At 41.5% G+C, this 12,866-nt stretch overlaps 1 protein-coding gene across 1 annotated transcript in view; it reads right to left on the reverse strand.

Annotated features, from left to right (window-relative positions):
* Positions 1–8,888: 8,888 nt before the first annotated feature.
* SPOCK1 (SPARC/osteonectin, cwcv and kazal like domains proteoglycan 1) overlaps positions 8,889–12,866 on the reverse strand; it is a 334,606-nt gene continuing 330,628 nt past the window's right edge. Inside the window, exons 10-11 of the mRNA XM_009285903.1 lie at positions 10,124–10,261; positions 8,889–9,079 (exon numbers count right to left, since the gene is read on the reverse strand). Coding sequence (XP_009284178.1) covers positions 8,889–9,079; positions 10,124–10,261 — 329 coding nt within the window. The remainder of the gene's footprint in view (positions 9,080–10,123; positions 10,262–12,866) is intronic.

The raw sequence follows: 12,866 nt of genomic DNA on the forward strand, positions 1-12,866 counted from the left end.
AGCTGCTGCTAGGGGTGTAGGAAGAAAAAAGGGGGAAAAGTTTTGAAATTTTGGGGTACAGGTGAAAACAAGGTTCACCCACCAAATCATGCGTCTCTACAGCAGCCCAGGAGCCCCATTAAGTTAATGCTGTGCTGTGACTTGCACCACAGAGCCTGGGGGAGATGGAGCAGCCAAAATGTCTTGATTTTAATGTAACCCTACAAGCCATGGTTTGGGACATAGCCTTGCTCCAGTTTAACAGAGGATTTCATAAGACTCAATTAGCAAGGTTATGAATTAATCAATTACATAAAACAGATGAGCAATTGGATATCCTGTTCTACAGTGATACAGCTCGTTGTTGAAACTTAATTAACTCACAGGCTTGGGGACAAAATAAAAAAAAAAAAAAAAAAAGGAAGAAAAAACCCCAAACCCTACAGAAGACTCAGTTAGGAGAGAATGATTTCAACTGAGGATGGAAACTGGGCTTGAGACCAGACGGGATGACAGCCCCGCTCTGAGAGGATATCGGAGTTATTTTGGGTAGTTTAACAGCCAGCCTGATGTTTGCCTCTACCGCTGCAGCCAGCTGAGCCAAATTATGCTTTTTTGCTTGCCAAAATAAATGGCAATTCCTTCCATGTAACTGAATAGTGCCCACCTTTCGAAGCTGGCCGATGCAGTACGTGACAAGGGAGGAGTTTAGCAGATGTATTTATTTGCACCCCACCTCCTCTCGCTACAGCGGCAGCTATTGCAGTAGGAGTGGAGCTGAGCTGCAGCATTAGTGTCACTAACAGCCACCAAAGCCCATTGTAGGTGTGGGATTCTTACGTGACTTGTACCAAAAGCAATGGGAATATTGATCTTCTGTAATAGCCCCTTGTAACCCAAAGTATTTCAGTAGCCTACATTAATCTGTGAAAACCTACATCTTGTTACAGTCTCAGTTTTATTTAATTTTACTTTAGGCTAGTCGTTATTTAGGTCAATTCCTTGCCAGCTGTGATAAATTGATACATCATCTGTGATGGAGCAAAGCTGTGTCTGCATGCTCCTACTTGTACAGACTCCTACTGAATATATTTGCATTAACTGGATTTGTGATATTCAACACAGAAAAATCAGTGTCAAAACCTGCAAGTCTCTCAAAACCTGCAAATAATTTCAGAGGTAATGTGTTTTCAAAGCATAAGCCAACGTGCTTCTGGACCTTTCCTCTAACAATATGCTCTGGGGTCGATTTGCCCATGTTTAAGGGCCAGATTGCAAATGTATTGGCTGGGAATGGAAGTAGAGTCATGCTCCAGCAATTATTTTTATTGAGTAACTGTAGATGAGAAAAGGCAGTTACTACCTGGCAAAGACCCTGCATTTTAAGTTTTCTTTACAAACTCTCTGCCCATCCCTTTAGCGTGAAATTGCAGGAATTTATAGTGATACATGAAAGAAGTTGATACTCGAGACCAGTAGCTGCCAGACACGGTATTTCTTTCTAAATCTGCTGTCAGCAGAGGGGTTTCTTGCACAGCTACAGCTGGGAGGGTGGCTTCATAGCCATCGAATGTACACATTAGAGCTTTTTACGTACCTCTGCCTCACTACTGGGCTGATATAGTAGCGGCAAAATCTGAATTTGCTTCTGGCCTTGCTCTTCCCTTCCTCCCAGAGTGCCACTGTGTCATTTGTGGTTTTTTTAATCCTGGTTTTCAGGGATTGATTTCAAGCAGTTACTAGATATTGCACACAGGGGACAGGACCAACCCAGCTTGTAGCAGGAACCTGCCTCTGCAGTTTGTGGGTTGTGATGGGCTGACCCTGAACTGCTCAAGTCAGGGGGGAATTTTCCACTGAAGAAAAGTAGGCTCTGCCCTGAAAGCAGCGCGTAGGACTGCTCTCTCCACGTGCAGTGGGTCTGTCCCTCTCATTCACAGCTTACCTAGATCTATTTGTTTCACCATTTTTTTTTTCTTTTTCCAAGACTGCATAAAGCCTGCTCTTCACTCTGCCTCCCCCACCCCCTCTGAAAAAGATGCTCTAGTTTCAGATGGGAGCGCTCAGAAAGTCAAAAGCTTATTAATAGCTCTCTTTTTAATCTATTCAAAAAGCTGTACAGTGTGCAAAGCTGTTGTGACATGATTTTTCTTTTTAATATCTCACCCTTGGACTGTCAGTATTTAAGGAAAAATGAAAGTAATCATCAGTGAAGGCTGTAATGCTACTGTTTTGTAGCTGGTGTGGATCTCAACAGAAAATTTTGTAAGAGAGAAAATAAAAGACTCCGTGTGTGTGCGTCTAAGTGTATGCATGCACCTCACAGTGGAGGTTTCACAGACCAAACCAAGAACAGTATAGTCATTCGCAAAATAATATCAGTAAGATACGAAAAATATTCATACATTGGAAAACAGGGACGGGGGGAGGCGGCTTTTTCTTTGTAAATGGTTAATCTTGTAACTTTGCCATGTGTGCCCCTTTCCATGCAGAGTTCTCTGCCCCCCCGCCAGTGCGGTGCTGCCCGGTCTGGCAGATTTTACTGAGGATGCAAAGTACAATGTTTGGGTGAGGATGGACCCCGCTGTCCTCCAGGTAAGAGCCATCCCTGCTGATCATTTTACCTTAAGCCCAAACTGACCCTTTACCAATGCTGGAGCGCCATTTCAGCCGCAGACACTCTTCAGTATCACTAGGGAAGCAAAGGCTGTATCCCCTGGCAGGGAGTTCATGAAAATTAGTCCAAGATCCTCATCCAAAATGGAGGACAGAATCATGGAAAAGCTAAATATAAATCAATGCAGCTTATCAGGACATGACAGGTGGGACATAATAATCTACTACACGTTTTAATGTATGAAACCAAAGCACCAATTCACAGCATTTAGCCCAGTACAAGTTGTTACAGAAGAGATTAGCAAAGTATGGGTGGTAAAACACCAGCTCAACCTTACATGAGGCATGGAAGGAATTCCCAGAAGCGGATATCCCAAAACCAGGGGAGTCTAAAGACAGCAGTGACCGAAGCAGGAAGGCGGTAAGAGGAGGGACCTGCCACTTTTCTGCATAGCAGCTCCTCGGAGTGATGTGGCCAGCCGGGCTAACTGGGGGTTCAGTCCCCATGCACATTGCGAGCTCTCCCTCGCTCCCCCAAAATACACTGGCTCTTTTTGGCCTTGACCAACACTTCTCAGGGCCGGTGATCATAACAGTATGTGTATATATATACATAAATACTGTGTGTGTGTGTATAGGTATATACACACACATCTGTTACGACAATATATATATACACACACATTTGTATATAGAGAAGAGCGGTGTGTGTATGTGCATAGCTATGCATGTGTAATACAAAACAAAGCTTGAAAGACACCTGCAATTTTGAATCTAGAAGGGATATTAAAAAAAAACAACCCAAAAAACTCCAATCATTAACCCTTCCCGACAACTAAAATCTCATTTGCAACTCACACACTCTTAAAGCTTCGGATTTGGTTTGTTGCCTTCCAGCCCTCAGTGCCGCAGTATCTGACACCTGGCACAGCTGAATCACTTAAACATGGAAGATCAAACTCTTCAAAGAGTCTCAGAGTGGTTTTGGAAAGGGAAAACCCATTTGTTCTCAGAGTCAGGTAAGGCAACATACTGGAAGTAACGTGTGGTACCCACAGTAGAAATAAACTAATGACTGCAGCCAATTTAACAGAAATTTAAGGCAGGTTCTGACCCTAGATGACACAACGCAGCCAATGGTGTACAGACAGACGAGTTATAAATGTATTACCTGATGAGATGATAATTGCACAAATGTTTGAGAACAGGTTTCACACTTTCATGTGGTACTTTAATATTGCACATAACAGAGTAAAGGTGATGAAATAACATTTTTAACTCTGTAATTAGGACTGTAATAATGTTGGCTGTTTAAATCAGTTAATAATATTAAAGAGGAGATTTAATTTAATAATAGAGACACAAAACCAGATATTTCTAAGTGAGGATGGCTTCCCCCGAATTGTATTCAATATAATTTTGTCTTAATTTAGATAAATGCCTTGCAAACTGGGGAGGAAATAAAAATGAAAGCTTCCCCCCCTCCCCCACCCCTGTTAGTTCCTTAAAAATCAATTTTAATGTCATTTGAAAAGTTCTGAATTTGGTACAGTTATCACTTTCAGTTTGGTTTCATTTCTGCTTTGAAAATACAGCTTTCTAAAGCCCTTACATTAACTTCACAGATTACACCTGACACTGAACAGAGGTATAAGCCAAATATAAAAGACCATCCATTTCCATGCATGATTAAATGCTGACTCAAGGTACTGCAGCATTTTTGATCCCCAAAGTTTAATAAAATTCAGGACAGGCAATAAGGAGTCACAGACAAATTAAAATTTATTGAGACAGACAAAAATGCAACTATTTCAGACTACAGTTAGGCATTTACAGTTAACCAAAGAAAGCAAAATGCTCACATTCCACTTAACTTCTTATGGAAAAAGCATTCAGAATTTACTATGCAAGTCTACTTACTATGATAGTCTACATCCATCTACAGTAGGGACATCAAACTGAAACACGTAATATTTGGATCTCTCCTTACAGATCTACACATTTAACAGTAATGGACATCAACAGCATTGAGAAAAGTATAAAAAGACCAAAACCCACCTACTGTAGAAAGGGCTTTTTGATGTATAGTAACTGTACAAAGCAGTCTATGTATTAAAGGAACCTGAATGGCATACAGAAGGGACTGCAATAAAAGCCAACAAACGCAGGAAGCTAAGCTTGAGCGATCTGGTGGTCTGTATCAAGTGGTGACCTTAGATCTATGTCATTTGCTGCTTGAGGGGAAAAAACGCTACAAAACTTCTAATATCAAAATATTCCCATGCCAGCAATGTACACTGAGACTAACAGACTAGGCTGGAGAGGCAAAGAGAAGCATTCACTAACAAACAGTGTTGTTTTAAATATAAACTTTACATTTTCAATATAAACTGTAGAATAAATATTAAATAAACAGTTCAAATGGTTTAAAATAATAGTACATAATAGCTTAAAAAAAAGACAAAGAAAAGGAAAAAGATTCTTTGTGTTCACAGCAAAGGCCAGTAATGACCCAAAAAACCCAACTGTGCTGAAATCTGGACTCAAGGAGATTTTGATTTAACCACAGTAGTTAAAATGACACCTTGAAACATAAAGCAGTACCTAACAGCACTTTGTAGTCTCTGATGTGAAAAGGAAATGAGATTAAAAATTGGTTTGTGTCTCTAGAAGAATGGGACAACTCTGATTCCATTTTTCACAATGAGGAAACGTTTGGAAGGTCAATGACTTGATGCAGATGGGAAGTCCTGCTTTGCAAAAAAAAGAAAAAAAAAGAAAAAGAAAAGATAAAGAAAAAAATAAGGAATTAAATTAAGCCGGAAGCAAATTAAGTCCTTTACAAAGCATGAAGAATGGAAGGGCCTTGATCTGGAAGAGCACTGGTTCTTGGTAGAATCACTGGTTTCTTTTAAAGAAATAAAACATTTTCTTAATGCATCTTCCCAAATTGGACACACACACACACACACGTATGCACACACATATATGTGTACAAATGTATATATATACCTATGTATATATAGGCTGCAGCTCGCCCAACCACTGGAGGATGCCAGTGGATCACAAAAGGGCTTTGCTAAATAGCTTTGTAATATTTGGGAACTTGCTCTTAAAGCAATCCGCAGCCTGAGCTGCCCTTCCAAGCACGACAGCCTGTCTGCCCTGTTCCTGACCAGGCTGGGACACCTTGTGATTTGACACTACTCTCTCTAAACTCTCTTGTAGTCACACCCAACTGAACTAGTCAATAAAAATGGCATTTTTTCAATGCTGGCCCTGATTCAGAAGAACACTTGAACAACTGAAACAGGTGACTGAACGATCGCCTGGCTAGGGGCATCCTCCTGCATCCAGGCCAGCGAGCTTAAAACGGGTGTGTGTGTGTGTGTGCGCGCGCGCGCGTTTGTTTCCGTGTGAAGGGAAATGTGCTACCAGAGATCAGCCGAACCAGCCAAGGCATCTGCCTTCTTGCCTGGCTGTGCTGGGCACGGAGCCCTCTTGACTGGGACCCACAGCGTGTTTGAGTTGGTGAGTCTGAGAGACAGTAATTGTTTTATAGTTTAAGAGAGAGATATAAAACCTGCCAGCTCTGATTTGGAATAGTTGCACGTGTAAGATTGTAGCTAGGAGAGGATCAATGGTGTTGAGAAAGGGATGCTGGTGGCATGTCTGCTCACGTAACCTGAAGGATGTCCACATTCACTTTTAAAGGCTTATTTAACAGCTTTTATTTAACCCTCTTTCATGTTTGCACGTGACACAGAAGGGCTGCAACCTTGGACCCTGGAGCTGCCTGCAAGGGCTTGGTTAGACAGGCTTTACCCTGGTGAGGTGCTGGGCGGGAGAAGGGATTTACTATGTGGCCTTTGAAGTGATGCATAGTTCCAGGATAAGCCACTGCAAAGGGACACAGGACTGCAGAAAAAACTAGTTGTGTGTGGAGAATGAGTCCAGTCAGGAGGATAAGCGTAACTCTACTGATTGTGGACCTCGATTTTATGTCAGCGTGAAATGGCAACTCTGTGCCTTAGGCAGGTCCCGCACAGGACAGCCGAGCTAGACCCAGAGAGTATGGGTTTAATTAGTAACATACCAGAAGGAAACCAGCCACGATGTTTGAGAAGCAAGCTACTGATGGTGTTCAATTGCTTCTCACAAAATCATACTATTTAGGGCAACAGAAATGCTGGTTGTATCTCTTCCTCTTGCAAGTCAGCATCATTTTCTATGAAAGGCAAGTAGAAAAAGCGTGTGTGTGCCTGTGCTGCGCAGCTCACGGACAATGATTTTTAAATAAATTTTCAAAAGCTATAGGGAAACCAAAGGGATTTGAAGCAGGGCGGATTGCAGGCCTTTTGCAAATGACTGTGATGGCAGATTTTTGGGAGGATGCGGGGGCGTGAAACAACACACAACAAATTCCTCACGATTTTACACATCCTTCTGCATTAATAACAGTTATGCAAGCTTGCTCTTCGTTCTCAGGTCATTGATCGAGATAAATAGGAAATGAAAGAGGAGAAAACAACTGAGCCCCTGCAACACATGGTGTCTGAAAGGAGTTCCTCTTCTGTATTGCTCTTCTGATCATGTCTGAAAGCAGAGGTCCTACACAGAGGGGGAGAGGGGCTGCAGAGCCCTGCCAGGCTCTGCAGTGGGCACTGACTTTGGAGAGGGCTGAGGACCACAGCCCTTGGGCCAGTGTCCCTAAAAACCTGACCTCTGCCAACCAGCATGGTATTTTCCTGCTTTCGAGTGAGTATGTAACCAGCCATGTTTTGACTCCATACTGTCTCCACCTCTATATCCAACACTAACTCAGAGGAAAAAAAAAATTCGATCTAATTAGTTTTCTGTGTAATAAGCACATTTTTCATTCTGCAAAATAACTCACAGGCAAATCACAGGCACTGCTAAAATACTTAGATCTGCATCCTACTGCAAGAGTGGGGTTAAGGTACCTCTTACTGTTTCTGAAAACAGCAAAAATAATAAAAGGTCACCACAGTACATTACTGCATCAGAGAACTGCAATGGGAAAGGACACAGCAAATAATTTAATGTCAATATGCTGTGATACAATTGAAGAGCTATGAATATACGGGAGATGCTGAGGGAATCACGGATTGTATTTTAATACAATCTTTTCGTGATACTCTTTTACGTGTGTGTGTGTGTGTGTTACGAGTGCGCAGCTTGTCACACTGAGCAAAGGGGTTATGCTTTTGAAAAACGACCACCTAAAGTTGCTTTTTTAAACAGGCCAAATAAATATTAACTATTTAAATTAAAGAAACGACAGGTTATTACTTTTGATGGTTAGTGTCTTTGACAGCTTTATAACTTTGGACTGAGGGATTGCTAAGAGTAAATAAAGAGCAGGCAGATCCATAGTGTGTGAGCAGGAAGCAGAGGCTGCCTGTGCAACTTTAGTGCAACTCTTAGTGCAAACGAGTTCAGGCAGAAGCGGAGGAACAGCTGTGGAGGTGGTTATGATGCTGCAAAGTCACAAAACACTCTCTCCTTGAACACTTTGAAAGGCAGATGGACTCTGTTCCCTGCCTGTAGGGCTTGGTCCATGACAGCTGCAGGTTCTCAGCATCTCTCAAGATCAGGGCCGTGTTCCTTACCCAAATAAAGTGTCAGGGAGCTGATCTACGCTCTGGTGGGAGCTTTGCCTTCAGTGTGGGCTGGACTAAGCCTGTTGGACTCATTCTCAGAGAATGTAAGGAAGAGAAAATCCTGCCAACGGGTTTCTTTCTGCATTAAACCCCTGGTGCTGGGCAGCCAGAAGTCACTACCCAAAGAGACTTACTCTTTACTGGAACGTAACAAATACGGATTAGAAAATGAGGCACCTATATTTCCTTTTTCATGAAAGAAAAATAACTGTTTCTGATATGATCCAGGTAACAATTTATGACACAAATTCTCTAACACGAGAAGGGCTTCTAAGCCTTGTATTGGTTTGTTGAGCCCCTTCTGCGATTCTTCTTTCATGGGATATATTTCGTAAGCTGTGCAAATGAGGATTAAGACATGAAATGTTTTTGAAACGAAACTCATTGCCCCTGTGGGTAGAACAAAAATCCCCCAAACCAACTGAACAAAAGCTGTATCCCAAACAGTTCTTGCTCGAAAAAAAAGTTGTCTTCCAACTTAAATAGACTATACAAAATTAAACTCAGTAGAGAGGGAATATTTGTGCCAGGTACTCTCAGATACAATTGCAGAGATATGATGTGACTTGCAATATTGTGCAAAAACATGAGTCCTCGTTATGATGGGCACTACCATATATAGCCAATTTCATCATCCTTATCATCATCTTCATCTTCATCATCTTCATTAGCTGCTCTTACATGAATCTTCAGTTTCCCTTCTTTGTCTTTTTTTGCTGCTTCAGGTTCCTCTTCCAAATCATCCAACAATACAACAGATCCACCACTGCCAAAATCCCCTGAGGTTTCTTGCTCTTCTTCTGAAACAGGTGAGCAGGAAAGGTCATTCCCTTACATGACACCAGATCCCTCGTTCATCCCTTGTCATTCAAGCCACCCTCATTTGCAATGTTACTTTTCAAATTTATTGGTTCAGCTATTCGTGAAACAACCACTAAATTTCAATTTTCATCCTGAACTGGGATATATATCAATTTACTCTGAAAAATTTACTTGCCTAAAAAACTATGCATCGCCCTCCTCCTAGAGACTCGACTGGAGAGTCTCAGTTCACATGCACGCAGGCCAGGAAATCATTTCTCGTTTGTAAATACTTTCATCCCATCCCAACTCTGTAAACCAGGCTAAAAATATTGCACAAATTGATTTTATCTGAGTGCATAAACCACACGCTGCAAATGTAGCTATTGAGCCTAACATCTGTGATGTGATTCTGGGTATCTCAGACCTTCTAGGTCTCTGCTTTTTCTGTTCCTTCTTGAAGAAGAAAGCTGCATCCACAACCATCACTGAAGTACTCTGAAGGAATACGGCTGAAATCTTGCTTGCCTAGGTATAACAGCTCATTGGTGATTTCACATATCTACGTAATATTGTCCTGTTTTAATATGGAGTTAATATTGCCCAATTTTATTGGGCTTGGTTGTTAATTTACAAAATTTTACACATTTAGGCCTTCCTTTGTCTCGAAAGACATTATTCATGAAGTCCCAGTAAATGTGCGTTCCAGAGTATACAGAACAATATTTAATAACCACGCATAGCAATCCCATAGCCTTAATTTTAAAATCAATCACTACATTTTCCAGGCTGGTAGCAAAAATAATCTTCTTATCAGTGGTTACTGCCTGTTAACTTCTGCTGCACCCCCCCAGTCCAAAGGACCAATACACATATAAGGGCCCCATTTGTAGTCTGAATAGGAAAATACAGGAGCACTTTGAACACTGGTAGTCATGTTTCCCTGTTGTCACTTTTGTTATCGCACTCCATCGTACAGCGATGGCAGGGCTTACAACAGTGTTAATTCCTTTCTTGTCTGAGGAAAGCACATCATTACTCACCACAACTAACTGTCCCTTGCTTTCTTGAGCCAGCTATCTCATTCCCGTACTTATCAACACACCAGCACTGCCCTGTGCTGCCATGGCACTGAGTGGCTTTGTAATAACCTTCTTCATTGCACCGTGGGATGAAAGCACCTGAATAAAATATAAGGTATAATCAGTAACGCAAGCCTCTGTAGGAGCAAGCAGGTATACAGAGTATTTTGAACTTGTCACTTATTTACATGAAGATCTTTACAACGTTGGCAAGAAAATACATGTGATTATCTGGTGCCTAAAAGGGAGCAGAAATTATATATGATTAACTATTTTCAGCCACCCTGGCCACTGCACAGTGTATAAATGTTTGTGCACATATAGCACATGCAGGGTGATGGCATATGGTACTAGAGATAGGTTCACTCTGTCCCTGAATGATTAATATTCCCACAGTGCCCCTTTCAGATTCAACTCCTGGTTTTAAACTTTTCTTCCCAACTGGATTATTACCCCAACTTCATTAATTCTGCATTTCCCTTCCATTTGCACTTCTTCAGTGTTTATCATACAAGTCTTTCCACAACACTGTAATTATCCCTGGAAGGTATCTGCCATCTGCTTGCTATTCATACTAATCTCAAGCACAACTTCCGACTTACTGAGAGTTCCCGTTTATGAAAGGAGAAGAAATGCATAAGCTTTACAGAGAGGGCCAACAGGATTTGAAGTCAGCAAGTCTTCGGATTTGAAGCCCAATATTTGTCTCACATTAAAACCAATATAGTTCAGCCTTGTAGAGTGTGGTTCATTCTGGCTTCTGCAGACAGGGAAGCTCTCAGGAGAAACCCGTTTTATTGTTCCCACCATTTTCAGCAGATACAGCAAATGTACTTCAATATGAAAAGCCCTCTTGTTCTTCAAGATGAGTTAGCTTTATTCCCAGGAGAGGTCAGTACAGTCATTTTCATTGCTTTGCCAATTGCTTCAATTTGAAACATGGCAGAAACCCACCCTTGCCCCCAAATTTCTTGCCTCAAATGATTTTTGAGAAAGTATTTTTCTCCTTTGTCAAAGAGACCAGTGATTTACTGGTCACGCAGTAAGTCTTCTAACTAGTTCCATGTGTATAGCATCTCTTCAGACAGTTCATGTGTCAAAGGGGCTATTTCCACTACATTTCTCACAGAAAAAATGAATGAGAAGGTGCTGCTCAAACGTAATGAAATTTCCTATATAAAAGACATAAAAGTCAATCTCATACACACGCACACATCTATATAAAGTGAATCCTTGAATTTCCAAACTCATCGCACTGCAGATCTTGTCTAATGTTTGAGTGCCGCAAACGTAGGTCTGGAAGATGAGAACAGAAACCTTTGAACATCTGCAGAAATCTTTGTATATCGGATCAGTTTTGGAGACCACTTCACATCCATTAATGAGAGTATTTTAAATAACTTCAAAGCATGAGCTTATAGCAGGTTTGCTTATAGGTACCACCACTATGTTCATGTATAAATGTAAGCTTACTGATGACTACCAAAGACTCATTTTCACTATTTATAAAAAAATGGTTCTAATAACCATGTGTTTGTATTTGCCTTTGCAGGTTTTTGTAAGTTAATGCTCACTGTTCAATCCTTCATTTCAATATTGATTGAGAAAGTTTTTTTTTCATATTTATGCTCATGTCCTCTCTCTGTTAAGCACTCCAGGTGTTTATCAGACTATACACAACTTTGAGAAAAGTGCTCAGGTGCTGATTTTGAGCTGGTGTAAATCATCATAGCTGTACCCATGTCACTAGAGCTCCCCGTTATATCAGATGAGCATCTGGCTCCAGGGAAGAATCAAAGGGGGAACCTCAGTGGCATTACGGGGTGAGCAGAGAACGGCCTCTGCATTTTAAACTGTCTCATGCTTTCTCTTTTCCTTGGGCAATGCAACCTTTCCCTCCTTTGAAACAGGCCTTTTTGCACAGTTTCACTGTGTTTCTTCTAAGGTATTAAAATGTTCCACACTAGATTTAAAAATAAATTATGGCCCAGGCTCACTGCCAACATAACTGTGTGTGGAAAGGATTCACACTTTGGGTCACAGTGAAGAGCAGAAGGTACTTTTCCTTCTGCATGGGAAATTTGTGCTAATTTGTATGTAACGCTGGAGCTTTAAATATTTAGCTACGCATACTAATGTCACAGTATTTGCCAACCATCAGAGGGAAGATTACAGCATGTCCTCTCCAGTGTGTCAGGTGCAGGTGATAATCTGGTGAGGACAGAGAGTCACTGGGAGCAAGTGTTGTACAGCATGATGATTCATCCTGTAAATCCTACACAGATCAGCCCCTGCTTTCATTTGAAATAAGCTCTGGCTACAAGCTCTCCTATTCTGGAGCATGGCATCCAGGCGGCCCATTTAGTGGGAACATTTCACCCCATAATTTGGTTTGGCATCAGAGAACACCCGCAGGGTTTGGAAGGAGAAAGGAGTTCACATTTCCTCTCCAGAGGTTCTTGCACAGACGGTGCTTCCCCACAAGTGTGGAGAGGACCGCTGGTGGACCAGCTTTACTATTAAGCACTACAAAATGTTAGTCACTCCCCACTGAACTGCCTCAGGCTAGTGAATCCTGCTTCCCCCATCTCTCTTTGTCCCACGGAGTATTTAATTATTCCACGCAAACTTGAACAGCACCGTTGCATCTATATCCTCTTTATGGATCCAGACCTCTCTCTCTCTTTTTTTTTTTTGCATTTTT

This window comes from Aptenodytes forsteri, unplaced genomic scaffold, assembly GCF_000699145.1.
Source record: "Aptenodytes forsteri isolate BGI_AS27 unplaced genomic scaffold, ASM69914v1 Scaffold54, whole genome shotgun sequence".
NCBI lineage: Eukaryota > Metazoa > Chordata > Aves > Sphenisciformes > Spheniscidae > Aptenodytes > Aptenodytes forsteri.